Source organism: Dendrobium catenatum, unplaced genomic scaffold (assembly GCF_001605985.2).
Source record: "Dendrobium catenatum unplaced genomic scaffold, ASM160598v2 original_scaffold_155404, whole genome shotgun sequence".
NCBI lineage: Eukaryota > Viridiplantae > Streptophyta > Magnoliopsida > Asparagales > Orchidaceae > Dendrobium > Dendrobium catenatum.
In genome coordinates, this window is record NW_021473832.1 from 137,203 (window position 1) to 150,407 (window position 13,205).

A 13,205-nucleotide genomic window follows, 5' to 3' on the forward strand; every position below is an offset into this window, starting at 1 on the left:
AAAGCAATGGACGAAATCGCTTCTGAAGAGCTTTCTCTCTCATCTCTCTCTCCTATCCTCTCTACATTCTCTTCCCCTTCCCTTCTTCTTCTTTTTCTTTCATTTTTGACCAAGCAATGTGAATAAGGGAGGGAGTGATGGATGGTAGGGATATTTAAACCAAAATATAAGTAAAAAGTCTTTTTAATACTTAACACCATGATGCTTATACATCATAGCATTGCAGCACTACATATTGTCCCCAACGTTACTGTAAAACAGTCTTTAATGTCGCAACGATATTTTTTGTCACTGCAGTGCTTTTAGCACTATTGTGATCACAAGCACAACGTTGCAACACTCAATCTATAATTTTTATATTTTTCAAATAAGTGTATTTTGAACTTTTTGGTTGTTACACTACAAACCTTGATTCCCTCGAATGATTTTAAAAGTACTCTCATTGGATAAATTTTACACTATTTATAGATAAAAATTTAAGTTGTTAAAAGCATCATGCCTCTCCCCAAGTTACAAATGGGGTATTTACAGATTGAAGGGCATAAACTTAGAAAAGAAAAATGAAATTTTCTAAAAATTGAAGATTTTTAAATCAAAAAATCATTTTTTTTCCTCTTTTGAAGGGAATTAAAAGGGAAGAAAATTTTTTTTAAAAAAAATTAATAGAGTGACGAACCCAAACATTTTCCAAGATGTCGAAATAGGAGTCTGAAAAATGAGCACCTAAGAAAAAGATGCAATTAGCACCCTTGAGGCACTACACAAGGGATCCATCAACACCACCGACATTAAAACAATGGCAGGTTGGTTGGTTTAGTCGCCAATGCTTGCTCAAGCCACTTTCAGGCTTGGCAAATATGATTCCAATATCCCAAGGATAATGAACTCAATTTTGGCAATTTTGATGCCTAAGAGATCTTCTGAGACCAATTTCAAGCAATTATTACTAGTTATGAGTCAAAATGTTTAATAATTTTTTTTATTGATGTGTTGATTTTAAAAAAAAAAAGATGAAACTCTAACAAAAAAAATTACTAATATAAATAGTCATAGATTTTTATGAGAATAGTATGATAAAAAGAATTTAATTTGAAATGATTTTTCTTTATTAGATTTAGATGAGAATTTGATCCTTAACATGACACAATGAAGAAAAATGATTCATGTAGCCGACCCCACATAGTGGGATAAAGGCTTGTTGTTGTTACATGTTGTTAAGGGAAGGTTCACATTAACATTAAGGGAACAATTGTGCCTCATAATTATTTTTCTTAAATTATGATTTTATGATGAAGATATTTTCAAAGACTAAATATGTATTTCTAATAACACAAGTTTTGACATCCAAAAATAGAGAGAAGCTAGCTGATACGTAATAAAAAACCAACTTGATCAAGAATAAATCTCACATAGTTAATTTCAAAAGTTTTTCAATTCAAATTTAATGTAATAATCTGAATTGTTTTAAAATGAATTTTTAAAATGAAAAATCAGAATTTCAATGTTGTGCCTTGTCAAAGAAGAGAGAGAATATTGTTTATAGTTTTTTCATCTTTAAAATTTGTTCAGATATTTCTTCTATTTGTTGTAAGTAACTCAAATCTAATTTTAATTTTTAGTGATTTTATTATTTTATACATTTTATTGTAATGAACAGAATTGATTATTTCTTACTATATTTTTTAATGTGATATTTGCATAAGCAATAATGTTAAAACATAATGTCCTGTGTAGGAGGACAGGCTGATGAACTTTTCTTTAAAGATGGTTTACTATGTTATCCCGATTGTAGCTTATAACAAATGATTGATTACATTATGGGCAGAGAGTGAAGACTCTTCATTGATTTATAATTGATTAATTGGATAAATAATAATTGATATGACTAATGACCAACTGGAAATCAATTGGGGTAAAAGATGTTGAAAACACCACATTAAATATGTATGTCCTGCTTTGAATGGACGAACCGGAGTTGCGGAAGTGGAGGCTTATCGATATGTTTGCTTGTTAAATGTAACATGTATGCATATTTGAATGCGCTTAATATGAGGATCAAAGCATCGATATGCTTTGTGTGAGGTGGAATAACCCAGGAAGATGCCGGCTTGGGAGAGAGGAGTGAGTTTGTTGGTGGTGAGATGTTTGAGGTGGGGAAAACAGAGACAACCAAATGTGCATAGATGATTGTATGAGGGAAGATGGTCATATTGTAATTGAAAGGGAGTTTGGAAATTGCGGGCAAAGGTAGGGAGCATGTTGATGAGATAGTTTAAGGTGAGTACTACCTCAACCCAAAACTTGAGACAGGAGGTGAGCGATGTGAAGGAGCGTGCGAGTTATGTCTAACAGATGGAGATTTTTACGTTCCACAAGTCCATTTTATTCTTGGGTGTAGAGACAACTAAATTGGTGGAGAATGTCATGATTTTGGAGAAAGTTTTTGAGAGTGGAGATCGTAGACATTGGAACATAGTACTTTAATTGTACAATTGAATTGAGTGTTGACTAATTTAATGAACTGTTGAAGTTTGGTAATAAATTTTGCTTTGTTGTGCATAAGAAAAAAACCAACAAAATCAAGAGTAATTGTCGATAAAGGTTGCATAATAATGATACCCATTTAGAGAGGAAACCACAGCCAAACCCCAAACATCCGAGTGTATTAAAGAAAAAGGAGATGTTACATTGGTAGAAGTAGAATATAACTATAACTTGTGGCTCTTGGCCATTTTACATGACGTGTAGAGAAGGGAAAGAGAAAAGATACAAAGGGATGGGTTGATTTTAGTTATAGTGCTTGTGACTTGCTGATGAGGATGTTCGAGGAAAGCATTCCTTAGGGAGGTTGACGATGAAGTGTTGTGAAGCATAATGGTGGATGGCATCGGAGAGGATGAGGCTGAATAGAGACCAACATGGCTGCAACCATGAAGGAGGATGTGATTGTCCGTAAGATCCTTGATGATGAAGCCGAAAGAGAAAGGAAATGGAGAAATTGTTGTCATATGTAAGTTTATGAATGGAAAATTATGAGAGTGACAGAACATGTAGGAGATTGCAAATAAATAGTTTACGATGGGAGTCAAGGAGGGGTAAGATGCATTGGCAACTGTGGTGAATTGGAAGAGAATTGATGTCGGCGATGGATACACTATCTAATCCTTGATAAGGAGCATATTGCTAAAAATTAGAGGTGTCGGCTGTGAGGTGGTTGGATGCACCAGAGTTTAGTACCTACTCGAAGGGGGTAGATGATTGCTGCTGGGAGAAGAGTGCGCAAGATTGCCAAGTGTTTATGGGAGCATATTGAATATTACAATGATGCCAACAAGATAGAGAAATATGATGTAGTTTGTTGTATATTTGACAGATTAGTCATGGAGTATTAGAAGCTTGTTGTTTGCGGCTAGGGGAGAATATTGGTTCGGGCGAGGGTCCTCGACTACAAGGAGGACGAGGCTGATTGGAGGGTGGACGATTGCTATTTGGTAGAGAGCCTAATGGTCCTTAGGAGGAATCGAGTCTTTAAGCAATTCTTTGTGTTGGTGGATCTCCTCGCTGCAAAGTAGTGAATAAAGTACATCCAAGCTAATGGATGTAGAGCACTCTGAATAGAAGTTTTAAATGAGTTTTAGGTAGAGGGAAATCCATTGAGGATATTTAAGATTATTTCAACATGAGAGCTGGCTACGGCAATATTGTTCACCAATGCTTTGATTTGGGTTAAATATTGGGCCATGGTGCTCCCATTTGAATATGATGTAATTTATTTTTCAATTGAATTACGTGTGATCGATTGGTAGGTTGAAGTCAAAGTTCAAGAGTAGTCCATATTTCATGAGTGGTGGTGAGATTAATAATGTAGGGTAGAATATATGGGAAGATGGTTGAGATGATAGTGAAAATGAGGTTTTGTTTGACTAGCTGCCATAAACGATAGTCATGGAGCTCTGAGGTGGGGTTGAGAGAAGATGAGGTGGGCTTGGGTGGGCAACAAAGTCAGCCTATTAGATAGCCTTTAAATCCATTTGCGGAAAACAATTTGTACACTTGTAATCGCCAAATGGGATAATTGTAGTTTGTGAGCTGGAGATTGACAATATTTTTGATGTTGGTCATCAAGAATTTGAGAGGAGGGGGTATGATATATTCAGTCATTGATGCAGAGAGAGAGGAGGCCTATTGGGTGTTGGTGGAGTCCTATTCAGCCATCGAATAAAGGCAAAGCGGTTGCGCTCAAAGCTATGATATCATGTTGAATAACAGAGCACAACAAAAGGAAAAATACATGAAAAGAATGGAAAACATATTCATTTGTATTTATGTATTCAAAATTATTACAGTGGTTGAGGTAAATATATATAGAGTGAAAAAGGACAATTTGACATGTAATTTGTTGGGATTTGACATTGCACATGGTATTGCACATGGATGATAACCCAATGCATTAATGGTGACATTCTCTCTTGAAGCCTATTGTTTGTGTATGCTAACAATTATGAGAGGATTCAAAATGTTCACACTTTCAGATAAAAAAACTTTGCTCAATTTAAACTTTTTAAGTTATTGCTGTTGCAAGCATGCCCCCAAAGTAAAATTATACTAGCACTATTACCTGACCACAGAACTACTTCACCAGAGAGGTTCATAGATTTGTTTATCATTAATATCACTGTTAAATGTTAATCTCTTATTGATCACATTTCCTCCATCTCAGATGAGAGAAAAAATAACCTCATTACAAACGCAGAGCTTAAACTTGAAAATGCTTAAAATTTTTCTGGCTTCCTGAGCCCAAGTACTTAAGCTGCCCGGCAACATAGGGGAGGGAGCCAGATCCACTAGCGATGAGGATATATTAGAAATTTGAAAAGGGAGGAGAACTACACATGGAGAAGTAGAATAATGTAAGCCCTACTAGCTATGACAATGCTGTACATGAACTTGGGGCCATCAGGCTTCTAATTAAGTCTTCATTTGAGACAGCTTTTAGATTTCATTTGGGACGACTTTCTCATAGCTTCTTAAAATAGTGTTTTAATACAAAAATGAAAATTTTTGTATGGAAAACTGCTTTAAGAAGAAGCAAGAAAGCATTCTCAAACGAAGCCTTAATAATTATATTTTGACTACTTTCAAAAAAAATTAATACTAAAATCTTGCTATAAAATATAGTGAGAAAACTATCCCAAATGAAACTGAAGTATGAGCATACTAATGTTAAGAGCATCATATATGAAATTTTCTATGCAGTCTCAAAATTTATTAATAGTAATCATTTTAAAAATAATTAGAACTTATTTATTTACTCAATTAACACCATATTATCTTATGCAGCTTATCATGATCTATTGTTTGAGAGTTTTAACTACCAATCAAGAGGTATTGAATTTGAATTTTACGTACATGATGTATGTATGAGTTTATTCTAATTGACCTAAGTGTCCACAAAAAATATCAAATTGCCTCTATTCATCAACTTTCCATTAAGTTGAAGTTTATCATAAGACTTTCAACTTTTACTCTCAATATTTTATCAAATGTATAATTATTTGATTGTATCAGCATTCAACAAGCTCATTTACATCAATTTGTGAAGTACACTCACAAATAATCAATTTATTTTATAAAATTTCTTCAAGTTATGAAGGAGAAAAATTTAGCAGACAATGATCTTCAACATGGGTTGTATACGACAAAAATCTTCAACAAAAATCCTCAAGAAATTAGGACAAGCAGGATCACTCTTTCACCATAAAATCTCTTTTAACTGAAGAGGACAAATGAGATGGTAAATTGGTAATTCACCTACAAACTTCTTGATCATTAAAAAGACCTATGCCCTGTTTCTCTGAAGGAATTGAAAGGGAGGAAATGAAAATAATTAAGATAGAAATCTCAGTAATCACTACTGTCGGATTTTTATCCGAATATTTTAACTTTTTTTTTTTTAATTACGCTTTATCTATGCTCTGTAGATACTCGATGGAGCTCGAAGGTGACTGCAACAAGGGATTATTACATACAATGTTCGGATCGTTTGAAGGTGAATCTGAATCACATCACTCGAATGCATCGGGCTCCGAGTGACTGGCACGCCCAAATTCTCCTCCGCACAAATTCGAAAGCAGCATGTAATAAATTTTCAGACTGCAACAGCCCATGAGCACACCAGCGCTGATTTTTTTGGCCTGCAACTACGGGATTCTATCATTAGGATTCCATTAATAAAATTAAACGTAAAATTCTGTAATTTTTCACTAAAAAAGGTATAATTTTGTTGATGAGATTCCATCAAAATTTGATCTTGTTGCAGGGTTCCGCTTAGCCTGTAGAGTGTAGAGTAACTGATAGGCTAATTTTGTTGATGAGATTCCATCAAAATTTGATCTTGTTGCAGGGTTCCGCTTAGCCTGTAGAGTGTAGAGTAACTGATAGGACATTGGCTGAGAGACGAGGAAAATGACAATGGATAGACAAGTTAATTAATTAAACTACTTAATTTTATAATATTTACCTGCAAAATATAAAATTTATAAAAAATAAAATGCTAATTTGCTTGAAAAGAAGATGCTTTCAGCATTGAGAGGACATTGTCACATCGGTGACAGTGTCATCAAAAGAATCGACCAAATAATCATTTTATTTTCAATTATCTTTTTCTTATGTGAATTTAATTTTAATTATTAGAAGTTAGAAATCCTACTTTAGGCCCTTAAGCTTTGTACTTTATGTGTTTTTTGATAAATATACGACAAGATATAAATTAAATGCAAGCAAATAGTAATTTTTATTAACCAAATGAGTCGAAGCTCAGCCAAAACTCATTTTCTCTTTATATCATTTATGGGTGATTTATGTTTTGCGGTATCAGTGCTATCTGTCAGAGCTTAATCTTCTTTGCTCCTTTTCAACTTCAATGGTAAGTGCTTACAAATTTCTATCTTTGTTCCTTTACTTTCCCTGTTTTTTTTTTTTTTTGGAGGATCACTTCTGTCGTTTTTCTGAATATACATTTTCTTATGATTTCATCGATCATGGCTTAGATTATTGCAAAAAATCCCTTTTAATGTCTTTGCCTCCAGCTTGAACTAGTTGGAGTTCTTGATTCATTCCTTTGTTCTGCAATTACTAGGAAGTGGAACGAACTTACCTGATACTGATGCTGAGATGAGGAAAATGTGTTTAAGAAAAATTATTATCCGTTCTCTTTCTTTTAATTTTTTTCAGTTGTTATGTTTTTGCAAGGAAAATTTGAGGTTTTGATTCCTTTTCTCTTAGCTGCTTTCAGATTAAGGAAGTTGAAGGAAACGAAATAAAATAATGGAAATTTGCGGATTTTTATGAAGCTGACAGTCATGGAGTTAAAAATTTTTACACCTACTTCCTTTCTTCAACAAAAAAAAAAAAGACTATTTTATGAAGCAAATGACCAGTTTTTTCATAAACTTTTCTGCTTCTTTCGTGCTGTTCTTTTGATTGCACTTTAATCCAAGTATCCAACCATATAGATCTCACTTGGAAACTCATGAAAATGAAAAAGAAATCAAATAATTTAATCAATGCCTTAAGTTCTTCACTGCATTCAGAATTTTTTTGATCCTAAATATCATGCAATGGATTCTATATTACCCTCAGTGTTTAATTCTCCATACCTTGGCTACAGCAAAGTGTTTAATATATTAGAAACTTGCCTGTCAAATGCATAACTCTGCTGCTTTCAGTTTATTGAAAAATTATTCTGTGCGGACGCCGAACACAGTTCTATATCCGGAGACCAACCAGAATGAACCACATCAGCAATACCGAGCATGGTACCAAGTAGTACCGAGCTGCGGTACCGAGCAGTACCGACGTGGTTCATTCTTGTTGGTCTCCAGACAGAGTTTGATGTCCGCACAGAATAATTTCATGAGTTTATTACCCCACTCCTCTGCAAGATTCTCTAGCGTGCATGAAGACGATGAAGTAGAATTTTGAGTCTCACGGACTACAAAATAGCTCGCTGGATTGGTCGGAAGTGATGGTATGACCTTAAAAACTGTGCGCATAAGCCTTCATTTGAGACAACCTTTTTATTGCTTCTTAAAACAGAGTTTTAGATTAATTTTGTACTAAAACTCTGTTTTAAGAAACAATAAAAAAAGTCATCTCAAACGAAGCCGAAATCTTGTTTAGAAACTCATGAACAGTTTGTGTTATACAGTTTACTGTTATGCAAATTTAAATGTTTTCTTCTCTTATGGTTTTATCTAAAGTAATGAACGAAGTTGCTTGGTTATTTTACTTTTCCGACTTCATATATTGCTGTTCTCATGAATTTGCTTCACCTGTACCATTAACTTATAGAAGATAATATAGGCTTTATCAGATGTTTTATATATATATTGCTACCCATGAAAGAAACCTGGTTTCAGTCAATGTCTCAGGAAGATTGTTACTCCATGATCTCTTGATCAGTGCACAATAATAATTTGATGTTAAAGATGTTTTGGATACTTTAAATGTCTCAGCTTACTGTCGATTGTATAAGATTGCGCCTTCGCCTTGTCTAGCCACATTAAAAGCACAGAGATTCCTTATGATCTATGTTTTATAAGTTTCTGAATGCATAACTACCTACATCTGCAGTCAAATCTCTTAGAAAATGAATCTGGATGTCTGTCAAATCGTTGCAAAAAACTAAAGCAAGAGCATACTCTGTCAACCAAAGAATCAAATAATGTTGGTGCGTATGTTCCTGAACTCTCTCACTTGGATTACTCTTATTTATTAACTTTCCTCACAAATGATAGAGATATGCAGGTCTTCCAGTTCCAATTTCCACTACTCCGCTTACTGGAAATCCATACTTCACATCAATTGTGGTAAAATCTCAAGTAGAATCCCCATATCAACTGGTAATTTACTGCATTGGGCTTCTATTTCTGCACATTACATAAATAAATACATATAAAATATAACGAGGAATTTAGTCTGAAAGCAGATGATACCAAAGAGTTTCCATAAATCTCTACCGAATGCTACTCTTCAAGTACCCCTTGTACATCAGGGAAAGACATGGGTGGTGAAATACTATGGAGAAAGCGCCCTTAAGAGGTTTGGTACTGGATGGAAGAAGTTTGCGCTTGAAAACAAATTAAAAATTGGAGATGGATGTGTTTTTGAGCTTATAGATGACGATAAGGAGCTAAAGCTGGGCGTGCAAATCCTCAATGGCCAAATCCCCCTCGAGTTCATCAGGCTGGGAAGTGCTGAAAAACCAATCAATCTCGACTGAAGTTTCATTTTCTCTGACTTGTTTGAGCCCTCTCGTATATCACTGTAATATCTGTATGATATTTCTATTACGTGTTTTACTAAACTTGTACTGTAGAGATAGAGAAATTATTCTGTGTGGAGATCAGATGCAAAATGTCGTCCAAAGACTAATAAGTTTGCACCACATCAGCAGTACCGAGCCGTGGTACTAAGCGAGGGGTGATGTGGCGCATTCTGATTGATTTTCGAACAGTGTTTGACGTCCGCACAGAATAATTAATCGTATGAGGTTTGTAATGTAATGATGCTGTTGAAGGGGATTCTGCTGCTTTAAGTACTCTCATTTCATTCCATACTATTATAATAGATGAATTTCATTAATTAGTATTTTTAATTTAATTTAATTCATTTATGCATAATTGTTTATTAAAATACATATTAAAATTTTAAAATAAATCTAATTAATTTTATAGTCATGTTTTAGCAATATATCAAATTAATTCATGTTACACTCGTTATAATTTCTATCAAACTGATTATTCTATCATAATGTTTTAAATCATAATTTTATCAAATAATTATCTACATTTTTTACAGCAAAATATAGCTTAACATAATAAACAACTAATGAGCTCATGCATGAGAGCCGCTGCAAGCTGCATTTCAAGCACATTGCAGATGAAGCAGCAACTTAACCCCTTTTATTATATCACCAATTATAAACCAACCATAAATAAATCACCAATTATAAATCAATCATAAATGCTCTAAGGCTTTGTTTTATTTGAAGGGATTGAAAGAAAATGTAAATGACAATAATTTGATTCAAACAAACAAATCTCAGTTTTGATTAGAACTGAGCAAACAATTGTTCATGAAAAAAAAAATTTATATCATAAGTGAATTTAAATTACTTGAAAGTTATATTGAAATCAAATAATTGGCAAAATCAGGAAGCACTTTTATATTCTCTTTAATTCTTTAAAACAAAACAGAAGCTAAGCTTTTCTGGCAGAAAGAGCTCAGCAAGACGCAAAAGACAAGTTGAAGGACTTGAGCAATGCTTCAAAGAAGAAGATGCAAAATTACAAGGCAAATGCAGAAGATTCAACAGAAAAGCTGTTTCCTTTCATTACAGTGAGTCTGTACAAGCTTTTAATTTGAAATGACAGTTCATACAAATACCAAGAGATGCTTTGTATGTCATTCTTTGTATATTTACAGTTTCTTAAAGAGAAAAAAATTGGAGGCAAGTTGGCTTTCATACCCAGCGAAGCATGCCATGATATTCCATGCAAGGATGCACATCGCCATTAACAGTGATGGCCTGTCTTTTAATCAGAGCTGGCTTGGTTGCGTACTTGACCTCAAACCTGGAGTGAGCGGCTTGGTCCTGCTCGCCAGAGCTCATAGGTGACAGAACCTCATCCAGGAACTCATCTGCCACATCGCCATCATCATCAACCCTTAGCTGTCGACAGTACCAGCTGAAACCCTGGCCCAAACAAAGATCAAATGAGTTGGAAATTTAGTTGGTTTGTAAAGATAAATGGTACTCTTAGCAACATTACCTTTTTTTTTAGTATTAGTATGGGTAAAAGTAAAGTTTCCATTTATTATTTTATCGATTTAATGTCATTGAAAAAAAGTGAAGTTGATTTCATCTCTGTCAAGATTACAACTTACCTTTTTTTCTTAAGGCGAGTATCAAGAATGAGAATTTAGATCTAATCATTTTCGGACATTTCGGCGAAATAAAAAGTGAATCTGGAGATTGAATATAGGGATGATACATGCATGGAAGCTGTATAAAGCCCAGTATGAGTGAAATATTGAATTTTAAGGAAAACATGCAAGAAAAACATAAACATTTTTCGAAGGGATGTTATCAGGGATCAGAAAAGTTGAAAGCAGTGATAATCTCCAGAGAAATCAGGATGAAAATTTTTAGACTCGGGTTTCGTTTGGAACAGCTTCTTTACTATTTCTTGAAGCAGTTTTCTAGTTCAAAAATTTTAATTATTGTACGAAAAAGCTGTTTTAAAAAACAGTTAGAAAGTCGTCCCAAACGAAACCTCAATATGATAACAAAAGCAGCTCTATGTACAGCAATTAAATGTTGGCTTATGAGCATTTTCAACAGTGTATGCTACTGAGAAACAGTTAATATTTAACAAGATAAAAGTGATTTGCAATTCTACAAACAACTAATGTAATCAACATTTTAATTCAATCACCTTGAAATATGGAAAAATTGTCAAAATAGACTGAAATCAATAAGGAGATTACATATTGTCTGCTTAATTTTTATATATTAACAATATTCAATAACAAAAGGATTTATGCCAGAGCTCACCTCCATCGTAGCATTGAAAAAAAAACAAGCACAATAATCAATCCAAAAGACAGGACAAATGATGAAAGAAGCTAATTAGCAAACATCCTAAGACTACTTAAAAAATTTGATTACAATTCAAATGATGTTTAAAAATTCATCAGAACTATCAAATTCACACAAAAGACGAGATCAGGAAACAAGCCAGCAACATTTACAATTTCAGAGTACCATAATTTGATGGGTATTAGCATTTCTGAGAATTGAAAAGCCTACTAAACTGATAGAAAACAGTCCAAAAATCCAATATAACTGCTGGATTTTAGCACATTCCAGCAATAACAGTGCAGGTTTCACAAATTCTGTAGGAAAATCTGAGAGAAAAGCACTCAAAATTCAATAAGAGAAGGAAAGAAACAACCTGATGCAATGAATCTATGATTCAAGAGGAAGATTCCACTCTCCAAATCTCAAGCCGAAGCCTAGAGCCCAAAATCAAACTTCAGATCCCAAATTCATATTACAAAATTCAAGATAATTCTAACCCTAACAAGAAGAAAGTAGTTAAAGCAAAATGACAATTACTAATTCCCTAAACAGCCCTTAATTTCAAATTTTCCCTCCAACCCTTCACTAATTAGTGTGTGGGCCCCATCACACCAGCCGCCCCCATCTTCTCTTTCTCTCTTTCCCTAGTTCCGCCCCACCCTTGGCTCGCCTTCTGTATGCCTGTACAGGTCCTGGATGGATCGGTTCAGCCGGCACTCCTTGGGCCGGCCTAACATAAACATAAGCTACTACCCAAGATTGACTCAATCTCACCAAATTAATTCAGTCAGTATTACGCATAATCCATAACAAGCAAAATATGAGCACAAATTTACTACTATCCTTACAAACCAATCTAACAACTATTGCAGCTTGCACAAGCCATTCATAGCTAGAAGCCTAGAATGAACCTAAATTAAATCATCATTAAAATGCGGGAAATCAAGTTTCTCAGTTTACATAACACTAGCTGTTTTGTAAGTTTGAATTCGAATATGTAAACCAAATGAGAGTATGCATGTCAGCATTAAGCCTCAATGTTTTATGAGATCCTGCAGATTAATTGGTGAGGATTGAACCAACATTGTTTTTCTTATCCAAACAAAATCACTAGGTCCACGCAGAATATATATATTTTTAAAAACAATTAAGTGCAACAAAGATAAAATAATTATGATGAGGACATCGAAGATCAACGGCTACGATCGTGTCTATTTATTTTCATGTATTTTATTTGTTATTTGTACTTTTCCATTTATACCCTCACTTGAGGGCTTTGTTTTATGTTTGCCCTAGGGGCAATTGTGTCTTTTATTTTCCTTCATGTATTTGGCTATTTAAGCCCTCCCCTTCCTCTTGAATACTTGCGTGGGATCACTACCAAGGAAAACAATATGCTTATCAACATTTCAATGTATTATTTTTCCATTTTTTTAAGGTCGTCCATTGTATATTCATTTGCCTGATGAACAGCTAGGGACAAAGATTTTGGTGTCTTGATATATAAAATATTGAATATGATCATTTATTTAAGATTGTGAAAATGTTTGTTGCAATC

The 13,205-nt window shown here is 34.0% G+C and overlaps 2 protein-coding genes across 2 annotated transcripts in view; one reads left to right on the top strand and one right to left on the bottom strand.

Moving 5' to 3' along the window:
* LOC110110101 (B3 domain-containing protein Os04g0386900-like) overlaps positions 1–9,307 on the top strand; it is a 12,318-nt gene extending 3,011 nt beyond the window's left edge. Inside the window, exons 2-4 of the mRNA XM_028692255.1 lie at positions 5,982–6,049; positions 8,799–8,903; positions 8,990–9,307. Coding sequence (XP_028548088.1) covers positions 5,982–6,049; positions 8,799–8,903; positions 8,990–9,283 — 467 coding nt within the window. The 3' untranslated portion in view covers positions 9,284–9,307. The remainder of the gene's footprint in view (positions 1–5,981; positions 6,050–8,798; positions 8,904–8,989) is intronic.
* A 1,021-nt stretch (positions 9,308–10,328) lies between these two features.
* The window catches only part of LOC110110099, a 6,135-nt gene continuing 3,258 nt past the window's right edge, over positions 10,329–13,205 (bottom strand). Inside the window, exon 2 of the mRNA XM_020841409.2 lies at positions 10,329–10,759. Within this exon, the coding sequence (XP_020697068.1) occupies positions 10,526–10,759 (234 nt within the window). The 3' untranslated portion in view covers positions 10,329–10,525. The remainder of the gene's footprint in view (positions 10,760–13,205) is intronic.